The following is a 12,938-nucleotide window of genomic DNA, read 5'->3' on the forward strand; positions in this document are numbered from 1 at the left end:
AAAAAATGCTATTTATCATTTCATTAACATTAACCTGTGTTTACAGGTTGGTGAGTTGCCAGCATCCACTGTAGATCCCGACAAGTGGAGGCAAAGTCCACCGTAGTTAATGGGAGCAGGGTAGAGACCTGAGCAGCAAGTATCATGAGGTTCCAACACTTCCAAAAAGGTAAATTAACACTTGGACATAATTTGATGACACTCAGTGTGTTGAGAAAAATGAATTATTGGGTTAGTCCGACTATGACTACTGACTAGAATTTTTAAGATGCATGTATACACCTTACGTCTGACTTTTGCGTTCTACTTAGGCTCGAGATTTTTTTCCCGGGGCCATGAGCCAGAAGTAGAAGGACGGCAGGGGCGGAGTCTTTCCTCCGAAATCACCGCAACAAGAGCGCCATTGTGCATCTAGTTTGTGTAATTATTATGTTCACCATATACGAAATGTACAAAGATGTAGCTCTTCGTACGCCATCTTTCTAAAATGCCGAGGCAGAGTTTGTTGTTGCTGGTGACGTAAAGAGGCCAGCCAGAGGTGGCTTGTTAGCACTAGTTGAAATAGGTACAGCGCCACCTATCGTACCGGGGTATGACATGCCTCGGCCAGTACTTAGATTCTCTCACTGGCATGTATACTCGGACAATTGCAGTTGTCCAATTGAGTAGCATAGTCGAAATATGGCAGTAATCCGACTAAGCTGTGCATGTAAACCAGTGGTTCTCAAACTTTTTTGTACAAACGCCCCCCTGACCATACCATGATCCCCCCCAGCCCCACTATATATTCTGGTGTTTGACATGCTCTTGTAGTAAACAGTGTGATAAGACCGGAGGACTTCAATTGACATCGGGTTTTGTATGATGAGAGAAGCCATTCGTTTGCTTTAAAGTCCCTGTTTTTATTGGATTGGAGTTGTATTTATGCCCCCAACAACATGATGTGCTGCTGAGCAAATCTGAATTTGTTGAAAATTAGTTTTAGTAGGCTTATGTAGTCAGAGATGCCAACAACACACACACTTCACGTGAACAACAGTGAATGAACCAATAAAAAAACGCTCGTGCAGAAATCGCTCATGCGTTAATTAATGCACTCTAGGCGTATTAAACATTTGAAAAAGCAACGGTCATTGCCTGAGGACTGAGATGCTGACATGAACCAAGGAAAAAAAGAAGAAAAAAAAAGCCTATTTTAAAGAAGGGAACTATACAGGACTGCACACGCTTTATTTTTTGAAAGCAACCTAGTGAGAGCCCTGTGCTTGGTGGGCCGCTGCCAGCTTTTTCACATCTGGACACTGGGATATTAGTTTCAGTCTGAGAGCGCCAGAGCTAACCAGGTTCAGACGGTTGCGGTATTTCGTCTGCATGTGGAGCACTTGGCTGAATCCCTGTTCGACGAGGTACGACGTGGGGAAAGCGAGGAGCAGGAGATGGACCCTCTCCCACAACGGGGGAAAACGCTGACCTTGCGTTACCCACATCGCACGCCAACCTGAGGTCCGGAACGTTGCTTTTGCCTCTTCGTCGTTCTGGAGATCAATGAGGCTCTCCTGGATTTCGGGCTCACAGCTGACAGCATCTGCTTTCCATGGCTCCATCACCCAGTCAGGCACATCTAACTGCTGGAGGTCCCTGAACCGAATCGCCATGTCGGCCTTGACTGCCTTCAAGTGGTCGGTGTAGAGCAGCAGGTGACTATCCGTCAGCTCATCCAACACCTGAACAAGCACAGTAAAATATAATATTTATATAGGCCTATAATAAATAAATAAATATATCATATTATATTTCTTATATATATAGCCTATATATCTTGCTTAGTATGAACAGGCCTTAATTTAAAAACCTACCTTGGCTAACTGCGGAAAGTTAATGAATTGTCGCCTCCCCAGGTTCTGTTGGTAGAGCTCCAGTTTTGCAAGAAGCTGCAGACGGTGGCCTTGGAGTGGACCAGCGTCATCCCATCCCTGGAGCTTCAATGTGACCTCATTCATTTTTCCGAAGAAGTCGGAGAGGTAAAAAATGTCATGGCGACAGGACCACAGCTTGGCCTTCAAGGTTGCGTCTGCCTGGTCGAGAAATTCAATTACTGAAGGGAAAAGCTCGCACAGCCTGGCCAAGCAGTTGCCCTTTGACAGCCAGCGCACCTCTGTGTGGAGCAGCAGACCCTTAAAGGCCTCATCATTGTCCCCACACAGCTGTCTGAAGAGCCGATCATTAAGCGCATCGGCTTTTATTTTGTTGATCGCCTTGACCGCAACATCCAGGGACTGATGGAGTGACGGGGACATTTTTTTGGCCACCAAGTTGTGACAGTGCAGTATGCAGTGCACTGTCAACACCTGGGGGACTTGCTGCTTGAGGAGGGTGGCGAATCCCCGGTATCTGCCGACCATAGCTGGCGCTCCATCCGTGGCGCAGGCGATGATGTTCGTCACTGGGATGTCCCTCTCCCGCAGGAACTCCGTCAGGGCGGCGAAGATGGTTTCCCCTCGCGTGTCTGTGGCCAGGTATTCCCCGAACAGGAAATCCTCATGCAGATCCCTCCCGGACACATAACGGACATAGGCCATCAGGAGAACATTGTTGTCGGCCGTGGTGGTCTCATCCAGCTGGATACTAAAGCGACAGCCGCGCAACGTAGCACACAGCTGTTGCTCAGTGTCCATGGACATCTCCCGTATGCGCCGGGCCACACTGTCGTTGCTGAGCGGGATGGCCTTGGTGACTGGCGCAGGGTCGCGCTGCATGACAGTGGAGATCGCCTCCTTTATTGCAGGAATAACGAGAGACTCCCCTACAGTGAACGGTAAGCCGGCCTTTGCAATTAGCAGAGCTATATTGTAAGATGCCACCAACCCGCTCTCTGTTTGGTTGACGCTCCGAGCGAACATGGTGTTGATCGTAGGGCGCCTTGAACGCTGATCTCTCAGTGACTGGAAGTAGGCCGAGTCTTTTGATGCCTTGTCAGGATGTTTTTTTGACAGATGCTCCTGTAATCGCGACGGCTTCATTGCCTCATTTGAGAAAACCTGCTCACATAGCAGGCACATCGGCAGATGTACATTCGCTGGTGATGGAATAAATCCATAATTTATGTAATTTGCATTGTACTGCCGGCACTTCTTCTTGTTTTCCGCCATGTTTGATTGTAATGTGAATGGATTGTGATTAAATGTGATTACGTAATCGTGCTTGTGTACGTTTTAATTGGCTATTGAAGTGTTAGCCCGCGAACTATTAGCTGGAGCTGGAAGTGACAGCTGTCAAAAGTAGCCAAGTGTCGGAAAGAGGTTTCCCTGCTGCTGTGGTTTGTTTACGGGCGTTACTATGGAGACCGTTCCTGCTCAGCTCGTCCAATCATGGTCAGGGAGCAGAGAGGATATCTCTCCCTTCAGCTCTCTCGACCACACGCACACGCGCACACACACACACCGCTCTCGCTCTTAAAAGGACACACACCGATCTCATAACATGTAGCTCAGTAGCATTTATTGAAACACTCATAAAGTAGACTATTAAGGTCGGTTATTTGCACTAAAAAAGTTGGGAAACCATGAAAGTTTAAAATGTAGAGTTCAAATGAACTTTGTACAAGCCAAGTTGTGGCGCCCCCCATTCCTGCCTGAGCGCCCCCCTCTCAGCCCTCACGCTCCCAGCGCCCCCCACAATGTCTAGAACACCCCCTGGGGGGCGGTACCGCCCCATTGAGAAACCCTATTGTAAACGAACTAAGGCAAATGTTTTGAAAGAGTTCTTAGTTATTCTTTTGTTGTGGAGTGTTGTCAATGTAGTAGTTATTGCCTTCTTTCTCTGTGCTACCTCTTGGGTTATAGTAACAGAGCTAAATAGAATCTAAATGCCTCTCTGCATAGACAGTGAAGCCTGCAAGTCAGAATACTTGCTCAGTCTTGATTTGTTCTGACGAGCCCCCCTGTAACTTATGTCCCTGGGATCATAGTGCCAGTCTTGTGCTTTTTGCAAAATAACTGAACATAGCCCAGGAGTTCCCATGCCTAAGTCAAAGGCTTCAGTGATTTTGGCCGCTGCCTTGGTTAAAGCGTGTGTGCGAGCATGGGTGACGTTTAGATGTAGCATCTTGCATAAACCCCCGCTATAAAGGCAAATGAAGCCTGTATGTGGATAGACGTCGCCTCCGAGATGTAAAATGTGTATTATGGAAGACAAACACACATTTCAGGACCGCGGACTTGTATCATCAGAACAGACATGTCCTATTATTTTCAGTATCCTTTCATATTTAATAGAGGGGGGAGCAATGCCTGACCGTAATATTCTCAGCTGTCAGGATATGCTGTGTAGTTGCAACATCATTTATATCTGAAGCAGAAAAATAAAAAAGATATTTGAGCTCTGACATGAATAGAGCGAGGAGAACAGGGAGCCACCAAAAAAAAAAAAAAAAAAAAAAAAAAAAAAGACAGAAGACAAAGATGCAGCTCCAAAAGATGACCACTCAGAGAGGAGAGGGAGGAGGGGACAAGAGTAGCAATGTATATAGTTCAGAGAATACTGTTTTAACACTAGAACAGCCTGAAGTCCAACACTACTAGAATGGCCGTAAGCGGTCATTTTGACGGCTAGATTTTAAACTCTGTAATCTCTTATGTAAATACCCAGTTGAGTGATGAATGCATTCACTGTGTCATGATATTTTTTTAAAAAACAAAATGACACCAAAATGTACATTTTAACAAGTTTAATTATACATTTATCAATATTCATAATATCACAAATAGTAAACTGTAATTGTGGCATATATTTACACAAGATTTTATTAGAGAAATCTCAGAACAAGAAAAACAATTAAAAGTAACTTATTTGATTATGAAAACATTCATTTGAATACTTAATAATATATAATAAAAAAAATCAAAATAGCTGGAAACGAGCTAATCTAAAAAAAAAAAAAAAAAAAAAAAAAAAAAAAAAAGAGCCGTTGCGATAACTGGTCAGTCTACACAGATTACCTCCGCTCTCCTCGCACAGTTACCACACACGGGCTTGTGGCATATCAAGTGTCCAACGTTTGGTTCTGTTTGCAGCTCTTTCAGACCGGTACTGCCTCCATATCCGTGTCTGCTGCTGCGGTGCTCGCTTCCGCTGCTGCCCACCTTGTGCTGACTGCTGCCGCCCCTTTCCCCTCCATGTATTCTGCCCGCAGCTCCTCTGCCAGCTGCTGCAGGACTTTCCTCCGGGCTCTCCTTCTGCTGGTGCGCTCTTTGAATAAGATGCAGCCATTGATCCGAGCCAGGTCGAGGATGTTTTAGAAGACTGCCACTGGCCATCTTCACGTACCACCTTTGATGGAGTACGCCCTCGACATCTGGTCTGGGACTTCCACGCTGCATTTAGTGTTGTTATAGCACATCACAGAATGGTTTTGCCTTCCCCCATCTAAAGGTGCCCACACCTGTGTGCAAGTGCTAAGGATGCAGACATTCTTCCTCAGCTTTTCCTGGAACACAGCCAGAGTTGCATAACTTCAGCACTTTCGTGTTGAACATCTCCACTTGCTGTTTAACAGAGGGGGGAACTCCTGTGTTTGTTTGCCCATGGTGCCAACCAGGCTATATGATAATTAACTTAAAAGTAAATTCGCAAAGAAACACAGCTGGGGACCGCTAACATAGTAAGAGACAAGAGAGACATGAAAGCAGCAAGCCCCGTGAAAAATGAAACAATGAAACCTTGCGAAATAATGTGTGTGTAATGATTCATGTCATGGCGGCCCCTCCTTTCCCTTTGTTTGTTTTTTTTCCCCCCCCCGTGTCTGTCTGATCCTCGTCTCCCCCTCCCCTGTCTGTTTTCTGTGCATGGGTGTGGCTAACTCTCTCCTGCATGAAGCACCAGGTGATACTACTTCCACTAATCAACCACTCCATAAAGCCTCTGGATCTCCAGCCACTTATCACCAGATCATACTTTCAGCCAGAGCGGTATTTGAGTTTAGATCCTGGTTCTCTCGTGAAAATAGCTTGTGCAGCTATCCTGACCTGTTGTCTTCCTTTGCCACAGTTGCCTCAGCCTTTTCACCTGCCTGCTTACCTGGCTGTCTGCCAGTCAACTGCTCCTGCCTGCTTGTGTTTGAGTTCTTGCCATTTACCTGCCTGTCAGTGCTCCGGTTATCCCCGGTCTCAGCCGTGAGTCTTCCGCCTAAGAACTAGACTACCCGCAGGACGCTGACCAAGTGGACACGTGGCTCCGCCATTACTACTGAGGACGCCAAACAAAGAGGCTGCACTCACCTGCCACCGCCACCTCACCTCACGGACCCCGGGATTCTTCAGCACGTCACTCCTTCCCCCCTGTATGTCAGGGTTGGGTTAAAGGGAAGACTAAGGATAAGGGGAAGGTGGACCCAAATGCAGTTACACACGAGATGCAAGGCTAGGGGAAACAAAAGGCGAGCTTTTATTTTACAAAAGCTGGGTACAAAAAAAGCCAAAAGCAGACAAAACAAGGACGAGAGGCAAAGTAGCAACCAAAAACTGGGCAAAGTACAAACCAAATAGCAAAGTACAAATCAGAACCAAAGTTCAAATCAAAAAATGTAAAACTCAAATCCAAAACACATACCGTGGGGAACAAGGAACAGACAGGAGCAGGCACATGAACGGGAGCATGGACAAGACAGAGGCTGACAATTACAATGACCAGACAAGGAGTGAAGGGAACACAGAGACTAAATACACAGACACTGATGACAAGACGAGGAACAGGTGAGGTGGATCGACAGGTGAGATAACGAAGGGGAGGAGCACATGAGAACATGAAGGGAACAAAGCAATAGACAGAGGGAGCCAGAGGGAACATAGGAAAATACACAGGAGAACTTAAAGGACACATGAGGGCATGGAAAAACAAGACACAAGATACAAAGACATGGAAATCAAATACAAGAACCCACAAGACAACACCAGACAACAACAACAGATCTACAGTCATGACACTGTACTATTGTTATTCACCGTGTCAAAAATAAATATTGACTTTGAATTGACTTTTTTTGAATCCGTGTTGGGGTTTGATCTCTGTTATCGTAACAGTGCGGTCAATATGACCGCTTATGACAGAAATAGGTAAAACATATAATATTTTCTTTTTCTTTTGTGTAATTCATATAAAAACTTCAGACACTTTGAGGAAAAGTCATGTAATGGCAGTATTGCATTTTTTCATTCAACAAAGTTATTGTACATATACATTTGAAAACTGTCAAAATGACTGTCTTGGCCGTTCTAGTGTTAAGTTGAAGGAGAGCGACAAAATGTAATTTCAAGTAATAGGACATATACGACCTGTAGTCCCCCCAAACAAAGTAATATCCCCCTCATGGGAAGCCCTTAGGGAGGGAATTCCCACCACTTTTGGAAAATTAATTTCAGGCCCTGGTGATAGGCCATTATAAGCTCAAATTGTATTGTGCTTTAAACTTGTATTTGTATGCCTGTAGTACTTGGACCAACAGACAATACTGACAGATTTGAGGGTCTACCAAATTCTAATGTTTACAAGCTGTATTAACTATCCAAAACAAGACCACTCCTTCAGTAATGCGTAATTGATAATCAATGCTAATATCGTCCCTGTGTATTTACCAAGACAGATGTGTAAGTAACTTGTAAATAACCATTACCTGTTCAAGTTTTTTATTGTTTGCTAAAGTATCTTTTACCTGAATGTAGGCCATCCAAAAGAACCCAAGTTCTTTCAAGTGAGGACGAGGCAAAGACGTGTGGGCCATCCAAAAGAACCCAAGTTCTTTCAAGTGAGGACGAGGCAAAGACGTGTGATGAGGACGAATTGCCACTAGGGCTGAACGATATATCGTTATCGTATCTATATCTAGATATGGACATTCAAGATATTCATATCGAAAAAGCAATGATATAAACGATATAGATTACCCCGCTCGCCCTACACGTACAGCTCTGGCAGTCACAACAAACATCCTTTATACGATTGCCCTTGAATGCACCGCTAAGGCCAGCCAACCACAAACCATATTTCATGCTTGCTGTGGATCGACAGCTGAAGCCAACCAATGACAAACATATGAGGGCGGGAGTGAGGGAGACGGAGACTGAGACGCACACACAACTTTCGACTTTCTAGCTAGTTTAGCGACTTTTCAGACCCTCTTAGTGACTTTATTTCTGAAAAGCGACTAGCAACTAATTTAGCGACTTATTCAGATCATCAGGGAAAAGGCGAGAAATATATTATATTGTAATTCTCCTGCTGCTCAGAGTCATCAGTCTGCGGCTCCTCTGCAGCAGCGCCGGCTCTCTGTCCTCTCACACGGCTGCAGGTGCCAGGTGTGTATGTGGGGGGGCTGGCTGGGGCAGCAGGAGCGGATGCCGCGGCCTCTCGCTCTGTGGATTTGAGACCGTATAGCTGCCGTCTACTCTGTTTCGATCCGTTAATTCTCTGACTTCTTAGTCTTTCTAGATTCCACTGGTACTTTACCAGCGATAACCTGAAGCTGCTGAGTCTCGATCTTCACTCTCACTCGTTCTCTCCAGATTAGGATGTCATCGTTCATCTTGTAAAAATGCACATAGTTCGTTTGATCTTCTCCCTCCCTTTACTGTTGTTACTTCAAATATATTTGTCTCTGTAGTGAGTTTGTGATTATTTGGTAAAGATTTCTCTATCAACCATTTGTATATGGCTTAAAATAATCTCTTTATTTTTCTGAAAAATGCTTGGTTTTCACCGAACCCGTAGTCATATCGTATCGTATCGATATCGAGATATCTGGCATGAATATCGAGATATGAAATTTTGTCCATATCGTTCAGCCCTAATTGCCACCTTCTTCTCCCCATGACTTTGGCAGACCCGCAATAGGCTATAAGCCTAATATCACCTTGAGAGGGAGTGGCCCCAGCGTGACCCCGAGTGTTCAAAGCCCCAGCGTGACCCCGAGTGTTCGAAGCCCCAGCTTAACCCTGAGTGTTCAAAGTGCTTTCTCAAGTGTGAGCAGCCACGATGACATTGAAGGGGCCAGTGCTGGAACCACCTGAAGGGGCAGTTTTTCCATTAAACACAATCCAAGATGTGCAGACCATGAACGAGAAGCTCTCCGACTCAGAGTTCATGTCTGGAGTTGTAAGTTAAAACTCTGATTCACGTTTAATTTTATTTGGAACTGAAATATAACTGATTACTCTTCTTTCTTTCCTGTGCTTTTCACTCCATACACTCAGATTGATATGGTGGGAGATAGGGATGTAATGATATGAAAATTTCACACCGCGGTAATAGTGACCAAAATTATCACGGTTATCGGTATACCGCGGTATTTTTTAAAATGTCTTCAAAATGTTGAAAAAACACTGATAAATTGAAATAAATTCATCAAGATTTATATTTAAACATATTTATTATATATTAAAATAGTCCAAATCCAAAATCTTAACAAAACACTGCAAAATCAACATTAAATATTTATAAAAGAATGTATCAAAACTGTGCAAAATAGGTCATTGGTTTTTTGTGATGAGGGCACATAAGCAGCCTGTTTTTGAAACGTGTCCTTTAATGTCTGCGTTACAGTGGTAGAATGAGATGTAGTGGCAGCAGCACTTGATTGGCCAGCAGACCCTCTCTGTGAAAAAAATGAATAGAAAATGTCATTATTAATTATTACTGTCACTGTTACTTAATACTAAGGGTGCAACCAACAGATCACAAAACTCACAATTTAGATCACATCACTTTTGTGAGGAACAGGTTGGATAATTATTTAGTTCAAAACAAAAAGGATTATTGTTGTTAAATGATTTATGAATACTCTATTTTGGCTCCTATTTCTATCAAGACACATGTTATATTCACCATTTTATATTATTCTCTATTCTACAAATAATCCACAAGTGTTATATATTTCTGATATTACTTATATATTGGCTGTCTGTCTCTTTGTCTGCCTGCTCATCTGTTGTCAGTGGACTCGGTCAATCTGATTGGTCAGATGCTGCTGAGCCACAGGTAGACGCTGCTCAGGTGAACGGAGCTGAGATGAAAGTCAGTCATCTCAGTCAGTTTGTATTCACTAACTCAGTCCACCCAGTATGTGTTTGTTTCAAATCCTCCTCACTGCAGCTCTGCATCAATGTTTGGGGAATTATTAGGTCGACTTTAACAAGTGAAATCTACTATTAATAAGCGGTTCAGATAACGAGCCAAATCACAGATCAACAGCAAATTAGACAGAGAAAACTCGACATACACAAACATCATGCACACAAGCTTGAGGTTAATTTACCTTTCATTTGCTGAACAGTTGCGGGTGATGGTTGTAAAGTGAAAGTAAGTAAAGTGGATGTGTTGCCGCCCCTCGCAACAACTTTCTTCTCGCAGCTCCTGCAGATAGGGCTGCCATCCTCGACCAGCTGTCCTGAGCATTCTTATAACAACCACAATATGCCCAGACTGCAGATTTGGTTTTCTTTGAAGGCGGAAAAATGCTGTGAGGACCGCTACTCTCACGTCCTCCCTCCGCCATGTCTTCTTCACTACATAACAAGCGCACGTTGCACGCTGCACGCTGCGCATGCGCCGCGAGTTTTCCACACCGTGGTTACTGACCGTGGCGGTTACTATGGTAATTAAAACTTAAAAGGTAACCTTCACCGTCGGGAATTTTACCGTGGTTTACCGTAACACCGGTAACCGTTACATCCCTAGTGGGAGAAATAGGAGGTACGTCATTGGATGGTGCCACCAGAAGAATGATGTCCAATGAATTGGCACTCTAGTTCAACCTTTTTGGATGCCATGGCAAGAACAAGTTCAGAGAGCTGCGTCTTTTTAATGTTGTATACGGTAAGTTTCAGTTGTTACCTACACATATGGGCAACCTAATGTAACTTCCTTTATCTTTTGTAGCTTAAAATGTTGAAATTTGTAGATGCGTGCTGCAGCTTACAGCTGGCCTCACTGGTGAAAAAGGGGGCACAACAAATCTAATCAGAGGCCACTGTTTGCAATTTATGTTGGTTTTCCATAGTCTCTTCATGGTGGCACATGAACTTTGTTATTCTGTGCTACAACTTGGTGATGTTTTATTTTTTAGCTTTGTGTAATTAGACAAGTGATGATAGCCCTTCCTATACTTAAAAACGTTGTAGTAGTATACTTTTAAAAGTTTGTAATCATTGATAACCTTCTAGGTTTTTTTAAGGAACCCAATACTTTTCTTCATCAAGGTAGCAGGAAATTGATCAAAAGGTTTTGATAATGTTAAATACTACTATTTCTAGTTGAAGTAATTAGGAATGTAATGGTTCACCAAATGCATGATTTGGTTTTACACCTCTATTTCTTGTATGGAGTAGTGTTGCACGGTAAGGTACAGTACACTAAAGTATTATTAGCCTGCAATGTAGTTTACAGGAAAATAATCCAACTTTATGAACATGAAATGCAAATTGCAAATTTCCCCTTGTAAATTGCAAATTTCCCCCTTATGAATTGCCAGACTTAGTTAATGTCATTTATGTTCATTATTTTTATGCTGAATACTGAAGTCATAATTTTGGTATTGTGACAACACTAGTATGGAGAGTGAAAAAATAATCTCTCTTGGAATTTACAGATATCATTTGAATGCCTCAGGCTGATTTTCACTAGACTTTCACAAGTATTCATTGGTCATCTCATCTCATTTTCTTCCACGGGGATGTTACCGCATTTTATCCCCCTTTTTCAAGGGATCGCGGGGGTTTCTTGAGCAGTGGTGGTTCTAAACCAGATTTAATAGGGGGGCCAGGTTGGGGCCGGCTTTTTTGTAAGGGGGCACATACAACCCGGAAAAAAGGACAAATCCCTCATTCAGACAAAGCAGTGTTTACAATTTCAGCAATTTTGATTGGGTAGTGAACTGCCGAGACACTTTATTTCTGCCTTTCCCTTCAGAACAAAATCATTGCAAGAAATCTGTCATTGTGTTATTAATGCAGACTCCCTGTCGGGGGGGGGGGGGGCACAGGGGGGTCCAGACTCAGAGTTACGGGGGCACTGGCCCCTATTGGCCCCCCCCTAGAACTGCCCCTGTTCTGGAATCAATCCAAGTTTCTCTATTGGCGATGGCAGGGTACACCCTAAATGAGTCGCCAACTCATCGCAGGGCCCTTACTGATGGCAGAGGCCGTCACACAAGGTGCCAATTGCACATCAGACGTCATTTGAATGCCTCAGGCTGAGGCAGGAGCAATTTTTGGGGTTCACTATCTTGCTCAAGGATACTTCGACATGTAGCTCAGTTACGCCCCAGGGGAGCCGATTTTTACCTTTATTATATTCAAATTATTTATTTAATATCTTGGGAGTAATTATGATGGTTAAACGACTTGTTACGGGGAGAATGGAGGCTTTCAGTTCGGTTCAGTTCAGACAACTTTATTAGTCCCCGGGGGGCAATTCAGTTCAAGCAGTTCTGGCATAGAAAAACACAAACAACAACCATGACATAACAATGAGCAGCAAGGCAACAAACAGGAGTAGACTAATATGCAGATCAGTACATATTGTTGCTATGGCGCCGTACAAGGTGGCAGCCTGTAACAGCAGGTCCCGTGGGTTTTCAAGTTTTTTCGTAGTTTTTGTGGTATCTCTGTTCTGATTCTCGCTGAACTTTGGCTCTTCTCCGGAGACTGAGAGAGGACGAACACCTTTCTTTTTTTTTTCTTTTTTGGACTTTTGTGGCACTTTTTTGTGATGTTTTTGCTAGCCCTAGCAACGGAGGGTCAGGAGCGCATCATTGAGCGCATTGTTTACACACGCGACCGGCTGATTGCGCTGTGTAAACCTGCACTGCTACCCGGAGCCAGACCTGAGGTCCTGAAGGAGCTGCGGAGGAGACGCAGTGGCTGCAGAGCCGGAGTGAAATGGAGGGTGAA

General features: G+C 43.9%; 1 protein-coding gene across 1 annotated transcript; it reads right to left on the minus strand.

The window, feature by feature from the left end:
- Positions 1-1,247: 1,247 nt before the first annotated feature.
- On the minus strand, positions 1,248-3,476 carry LOC115596771 (zinc finger BED domain-containing protein 5-like). The gene is made up of 2 exons (XM_030442180.1): positions 1,857-3,476; positions 1,248-1,724 (listed from the first exon to the last, which is right to left on the minus strand). Exons 1-2 carry the CDS (start codon positions 3,147-3,149, stop codon positions 1,248-1,250), a joined length of 1,770 nt encoding a protein of 589 aa, XP_030298040.1. The 5' UTR covers positions 3,150-3,476.
- Positions 3,477-12,938: the final 9,462 nt, after the last annotated feature.

This window comes from Sparus aurata, chromosome 15 (assembly GCF_900880675.1).
Source record: "Sparus aurata chromosome 15, fSpaAur1.1, whole genome shotgun sequence".
Lineage (NCBI taxonomy): Eukaryota > Metazoa > Chordata > Actinopteri > Spariformes > Sparidae > Sparus > Sparus aurata.